The 7,023-nt window shown below is 42.9% G+C and overlaps 1 protein-coding gene across 1 annotated transcript; it reads left to right on the top strand.

Moving 5' to 3' along the window:
- The first annotated feature begins 675 nt into the window (after positions 1-675).
- On the top strand, positions 676-4,257 carry CCR5 (chemokine (C-C motif) receptor 5). The gene is made up of 2 exons (XM_011939245.1): positions 676-807; positions 3,054-4,257. The coding sequence occupies exon 2, from the start codon at positions 3,065-3,067 to the stop codon at positions 4,121-4,123; it is 1,059 nt and encodes a 352-aa protein (XP_011794635.1). The 5' UTR covers positions 676-807; positions 3,054-3,064; the 3' UTR covers positions 4,124-4,257.
- The last annotated feature ends 2,766 nt before the right edge of the window (positions 4,258-7,023 follow it).

Genomic DNA, 7,023 nt, shown 5'->3' with positions numbered 1-7,023 from the left:
GAAGAATCCTGCCACCTATGTGCCTGGCATAGTGTGAGTCCTTATAAATGCTTACTGGTCTGAAGGGCCACAAAATGGTGAACAGTGAAAATCCCCACTAAGATCCTGAGTCCAGAAAAAGATGGGAAACCTGGTTAGCTCACCCACGAGCCTATAGTTAAAACTCTTTAGACAACAGGTTGTTTTCGTTTACAGAGTAATATTAGGTGGTGAGTTCATGTGTATGGGGAGTGGGATAGGGGATACGGAGAGAGTGGAGAAAAAGGGGGCACAGGGTTAATATGAAGTCCAGAATCCCCCTCTACATTTAAAGTTGGTTTAAGTTGGCTTTAATTGACGGCAACTCTTAAGATAATCAGAATTTTCTTACCTTTTTAGCCTTACTGTTGAAAAGCCCTGTGATCTTGTACAAATCATTTGCTTCTTGGATAGTAATTTCTTTTACTCAAATGTGGGCTTTTGACTAGATGAATGTAAATGTTCTTCTAGCTCTAATATCCTTTATTCTTTACATTTTCTAACAGATTCTGTGTAGTTGGATGAGCAGAGAACAAAAACAAAATAATCCAGTGAGGAAAGCCCGTGAATAAACTTTCAGATCTGAGATCTACTCTCTAGCCTATTTTAAGCTCAACTTGAAAAGAAGAACTGTTTTCTGATTCTTTTCCCCTTCAATACTTATTTAACTCCACCCTCCTTCAAAAGAAACAGCATTTCCTACTTTTATGCTGTCTATATGATTGATTTGCACAGCTCATCTGGCCAGAAGAGCTGAGACATCCGTTGCCATACAAGAAACTCTCCCCGGTAAGTAACCTCAGCTGCTTGGCCTCTTAGTTAGCTTCTGAGATGAGTAAAAGCCTTAACAGGAAACCCATAGAAGACATTTGGCAAACACAAAGCGCTCATGCAATTATCTTAAAATATAATCTTTAAGATGAGGAAAGGGTCAGAGTTTAGAATGAGTTTCAGATTGTTATAACATCAAAGATACAAAACATGATTGTGAGTGAAAGACTTTAAAGGGAGCAATAGTATTTTAATAACTAACAGTCCTTACCTCTCAAAAGAAAGATTTGCAGAGAGATGAGTCTTAGCTGAAATCTTGTAATCTTATCTTCTGCTAAGGAGAACTAAATCCTCTCCAGTGAAATGCCTTCTGAATATATGCCCACAAGAAGTTGTGTCTAAGTCTGGTTCCCTTTTTCCTTTTTCCTCCAGACAAGAGGGAAGCCTAAAATGGTCCAAATTAATATCAAATTATAAATGTCAAATAAAATTTTCCTCTAATATATCAGTTTCATGGCACAGTTAGTATATAATTCTTTATGGCTCAAAATTAGAAGTGAGCTTTTCTAGGGGCTTCTCCCAGCTGCCTAATCTAAGATGCAGGGAGTTTGAGACTCACAGGGTTTAATAAGAGAAAATTCTCAGCTAGAGCAGCTGAACTTAAATAGACTAGGCAAGCCAGCTGGTTATAAGACTCAACTACCCAGAATGCATGACATTCATCTGTGGTGGCAGACGAAACATTTTTTTATTTTATTATTTCTTGGGTCTGTATGAAAACTCTTAATTATGGCAACTCAGAAACTACATACACAAACTTCACAGAAAGTGTGAGGATTTTATAATTCTCTGTTGGTGTCTATGACCTTCTCGGGGGACTTGGGCATCTGGGCATTTCACTCTGACTGTATCACAGCACTGAACATCTGATGGTTTTGCCTTTTAATTCTCTTCTCCAGGAGTGAGAGGGAGGGTAGCATGGTAGTTAAGAGTGCAGGCTTCCCACATTCAAAATCAGTTGCTTCCCAGCTATGTGGCTTTGAGCACGTTACTTGCCCTCTCTATGCTTCCAGGTCCTTGTCTGCAAAATGTGAAAAATATTTCCTGCCTCATAAGGTTGCCCTGAGGATTAAATGAATAAATGGGTATGACTCTTAGATGGTGATTGGTATCCGGTATGTGCCCTCGAGCCCTCTTAATTATTACTGGCTTGCTCATAGTGCATGCTCTTTGTGGACTAACTCCAGAGAGTGGCAGCGTCAATAAAAATCTTAAGACTGAGTTGCATCTGGGCATGGTGGCTCATGCTTGCAATCCCAGCATTCTAGGAGGCAGAGGCAGGAGGATTGCTTGAGTCCAGGAGTTCGAGACCAGCCTGGGCAACATAGTGTGATCTTGTCTCTATAAAAATAAACAAAATTAGGCCAGGCATGGTGGCTTACGCCTGTAATCCCAGCACTTTGGGAGGCTGAGGCGGGCAGATCACGAGGTCAGGAGATGGAGACCACCCTGGCTAACACAGTGAAACCCCGTCTCTACTAAAAATACAAAAACAAAATTAGCCAGGTGTGGTGATGGGTGCCTGTAGTCCCAGCTACTCAAGAGGCTGAGGCAGGAGAATGGCGTGAACCCGGGAGGAGGAGCTTGCAGTGAGTTGAGATCGCACCACTGCACACCAGCATGGGCAAAAGAACAAGACTCCGTCTCAAATAAATAAATATAAAAATAAATAAAAATAAAGAAAATTAGCTGTTACAGGTGTGGTGGCACCTGTAGTCTCCAGCCACTTGGAAAGGTGAGGTGAGAGGATTGCTTGAGCCGGGGAGGTCCAGGCTGCAGTGAGCCATGATCGAGCCACTGCACTCCAGCCTGAGCGACAGAGTGAGACCCTGTCTCAAAACAACAATGACAACAGCAACAACAAAAAGGCTGAGCTGCACCATGCTTGACCCAGTTTCTTAAAATTGTTATCGAAGCTTCATTCACTCCATGGTGCTATAGAGCACAAGATTTTATTTGGTGAGATGGTGCTTTCATGAATTCCCCTAACAGAGCTAAGCTCTCCATCTAGTGAGCAGGAAGCTAGCAGCAAACCTTCCCTTCACTACAAAACTTCATTGTTTGGCCAAAAAGGGAGTTCATTCAATGTAGATATCTATGTATGGAATTAAAAACCTATTGATGTATAAAACTGTTTGCATTCATGGTGGACCACTAAATACTTTCTAGGGCTTTATAAAAGATCACTTTCTACTTATTCACAGGGTGGAACAAGATGGATTATCAAGTGTCAAGTCCAACCTATGACATCGATTATTATACATCGGAGCCCTGCCAAAAAGTCAACGTGAAGCAAATTGCAGCCCGCCTCCTGCCTCCGCTCTACTCACTGGTGTTCATCTTCGGTTTTGTGGGCAACATACTGGTTGTCCTCATCCTGATAAACTGCAAAAGGCTGAAAAGCATGACTGACATCTACCTGCTCAACCTGGCCATCTCTGACCTGTTTTTCCTTCTTACTGTCCCCTTCTGGGCTCACTATGCTGCTGCCCAGTGGGACTTTGGAAATACAATGTGTCAACTCTTGACAGGGCTCTATTTTATAGGCTTCTTCTCTGGAATCTTCTTCATCATCCTCCTGACAATCGATAGGTACCTGGCTATCGTCCATGCTGTGTTTGCTTTAAAAGCCAGGACAGTCACCTTTGGGGTGGTGACAAGTGTGATCACTTGGGTGGTGGCTGTGTTTGCCTCTCTCCCAGGAATCATCTTTACCAGATCTCAGAGAGAAGGTCTTCATTACACCTGCAGCTCTCATTTTCCATACAGTCAGTATCAATTCTGGAAGAATTTCCAGACATTAAAGATAGTCATCTTGGGGCTGGTCCTGCCGCTGCTTGTCATGGTCATCTGCTACTCGGGAATCCTGAAAACTCTGCTTCGGTGTCGAAACGAGAAGAAGAGGCACAGGGCTGTGAGGCTTATCTTCACCATCATGATTGTTTATTTTCTCTTCTGGGCTCCCTACAACATTGTCCTTCTCCTGAACACCTTCCAGGAATTCTTCGGCCTGAATAATTGCAGTAGCTCTAACAGGTTGGACCAAGCCATGCAGGTGACAGAGACTCTTGGGATGACACACTGCTGCATCAACCCCATCATCTATGCTTTCGTCGGGGAGAAGTTCAGAAACTACCTCTTAGTCTTCTTCCAAAAGCACATTGCCAAACGCTTCTGCAAATGCTGTCGCATTTTCCAGCAAGAGGCTCCTGAGCGAGCAAGTTCAGTTTACACCCGATCCACTGGGGAGCAGGAAATATCTGTGGGCTTGTGACCCGGACTCAAGTATGCTGGTGACCCAGTCAGAGTTGTGCACATGATTTGATGTTGATAGACAGCCTGGGCTGGGGGTGGGGTGGGAGAGGTCTTTTTTAAAAGGAAGTTACTGTTACAGAAGGTCTAAGATTCATCCATTTATTTGGCATCTGTTTAAAGTAGATTTGATCTTTTAAGCCCATCAATTATAGAAAGCCAAATCAAAATATGTTGATGAAAAATAGCAATCTTTTTATCTCTCCTTCACATGCATCAAGTTATTGACAAACTCTCCCTTCTCTCCAAAAGTTCCTTATATATATTAAAAAGAAAGCCTCAGAGAATTGCTGATTCTTGAGTTTAGTGACCTGGACAGAAATACCAAAATTATTTCAGAAATGTACAACTTTTTACCTTGTACAAGGCAACATATAGGTTGTAAATGTGTTTAAAACAGGTATTTGTCTTGCTATGGGGAGAAAAGACATGGATATGATTAGTTAAGAAATGACACCTTTCATGTGTGATTTCCCTTCCAAAGTATGCTTAGTAAGTTTCACTGACTTTTTTTTTTTAATTTTTTTTATTTTTTTTATTTTATTTTATTTTTTTTTTTGAGACGGAGTCTTGCTCTGTCGCCCAGGCTGGAGTGCAGTGGCGCAATCTCGGCTCACTGCAAGCTCCGCCTCCCGGGTTTACGCCATTCTCCTGCCTTAGCCTCCCGAGTAGCTGGGACTACAGGCGCCCGCCACGTCGCCCGGCTAGTTTTTTTTTTTTGTATTTTTTAGTAGAGACGGGGTTTCACCGGATTAGCCAGGATGGTCTCGATCTCCTGACCTCATGATCCGCCTGTCTCGGCCTCCCAAAGTGCTGGGATTACAGGCTTGAGCCACCGCGCCCGGCCTCACTGACTTTTAGAACCAGGCGAGAGTCTTGTGGCCTGGGAGGGCTGCGGGAGCCTCTTAAATGAGAAGGAATTTGAGTTGGATCATCTATTCCTGGCAGAGACAGAAGCCTCACTGCAAGCACTGCATGGGCAAGCTTGGATGTAGAAGGAGACAGAGCTGGTTGGGAAGACCTGGGGAGGAAGGACAAGGCTAGATCGTGAAGAACCTTGACGGCATTGCTCTGTCTAAGTCATGAGCTGAGCAGGGAGATCCTGGTTGGTGTTGCAGAAGGTTTATTTTGTGGCCAAAGGAGGGTGAGGAAGGATGAGCATTTAGGGCAAAGAGACCAGCAACAGCCCTCAGGTCAGGGTGAGGATGGCCTCCGCTAAGCTCAAGGCTTGAGGATGGGAAGGAGGGAGGTATTCGTGCAGCATATGAGGATGTGGAGTCAGCAGAACTGGGGTGGATTTGGGTTGGAGGCGAGGGGCAGAGAAGAGTCAGGGAGAAGCCCTAGCCTTCAAGCAGATTGGAGAAGCCCTTGAAAAGACATCAAGCACAGAAGGAGGAGGAGGAGGTTTAGGTCAAGAAGAAGAGGGATTGGTGTAAAAGGATGGATCTGGTTTGCAGAGCTTGAACACAGTCTCACCCAGACTCCAGGCTGTCTTTCACTGAATGCTTCTGACTTCAGAGAGTTCCTTCCCATCCCAGCTCAAATACTGAGGGGTCTCCAGGAGGAGACTAGATTTATGAATACATGAGGTGTGAGGACTAGGAACATACTTCAGCTCACACATGAGATCTAGGTAAGGACTGATTACCTAGTAGTCATTTCATGGGTTGTTGGGAGGATTCTATGAGGCAACCACAGGGAGCATTTAGCACATACTACACATTCAACAAGCATCAAACTCTTAGTTACTCATTCAGGGATAGCATTGAGCAAAGCATTGAACAAAGAGGTCCCATAGAGGTGAGGGAAGCCTGAAAAACTAAGATGCTGCCTGCCCAGTGCACACCAGTGTAGGTATCATTTTCTGCATTTAACCATCAATAGGCAAAGGGGGGAAGGGACATATTCATTTGGAAACAAGCTGCCTTGAGTCTTAAAACTCACAAAAAGTACAATTTACCAGCCTCCGTATTTCAGGCTGAAGGGGTTGGCGGGGTGGGGGGGGGGCCTTAGGTACTCTTTCCAGATGCCTTCTCCAGACAAACCAGAAGCAACAGAAGAAACCTCTCTCTCTCCCTTTGAAATGAATATGCCCCTTAGTGTTTTGGTATATTCATTTCAAAGGGAGAGAGAGAGGTTGTTTTCTGTTGCTTCTCTTATGATTGTGCACATACTTGAGATTGTTTTGAATTTTGGGGATGGTTAAAACCATCATAGTATACAGGTAAGGTGACGGAATAGAAAGTGGTGAGAACCACTCAGGGAATGAAGGTGTCAGAATAATAAGAGGCACTACTGACTTTCTCAGCCTCTGAACATGAACAGTTGAGCATTGTGGCTGTCAGCAGGAAGCAATGAAGGTAAATGTCTTTCCTTTTGCTCTTAAGTTGTGGAGAGTGTAAGAGTAGTATAGGACCCTACCCTCTGGGCCAAGTCAAAGACATTCTGACATCTTAGTATTTGCATATTCTTATGTATATGAAAGTTACAAGTTGCTTGAAAGAAAATATGTGTCTAATAAAAAAACCTTCTAACATAATTCATTATATTCTTGCTCTTTCAGTGTACATTTAGATAATAGCACTTAAAACTGCCAAAGTATTTTATAAGTAGCTGTTTTCTTCCTTAGTGTGTGTGCATGTGTGTGTGGTGTATGCAAAGAGAGAGATAATTGTATTTTTGTATTTTCTTTTAAATAATTTTTAAAATTCTCTCTTTTCCTGAGACAAATTGCCAGAATAGTTTGTATTTACAGATAATACTTCTAAGAGTAGGGTTGCTGAGCAATTGACTTGAAAACTTTTAAAATTCAAATTTTAATTCCACTATTCAAAAGAATTGCCATGTTTTAAAAAAGAGAAT

The sequence above is a fragment of the Colobus angolensis genome, unplaced genomic scaffold, assembly GCF_000951035.1.
Source record: "Colobus angolensis palliatus isolate OR3802 unplaced genomic scaffold, Cang.pa_1.0 Scaffold18, whole genome shotgun sequence".
In the NCBI taxonomy this organism is placed as follows: Eukaryota; Metazoa; Chordata; class Mammalia; order Primates; family Cercopithecidae; genus Colobus; species Colobus angolensis.
This window is presented reverse-complemented; position numbering and strand designations above follow the sequence as displayed.

Coding starts and splice junctions, on each gene's coding strand:
- CCR5 (XM_011939245.1), top strand. CDS start 3,065: ATGGATTATCAAGTGTCAAGTCCAACCTATGACATCGATTATTATACA.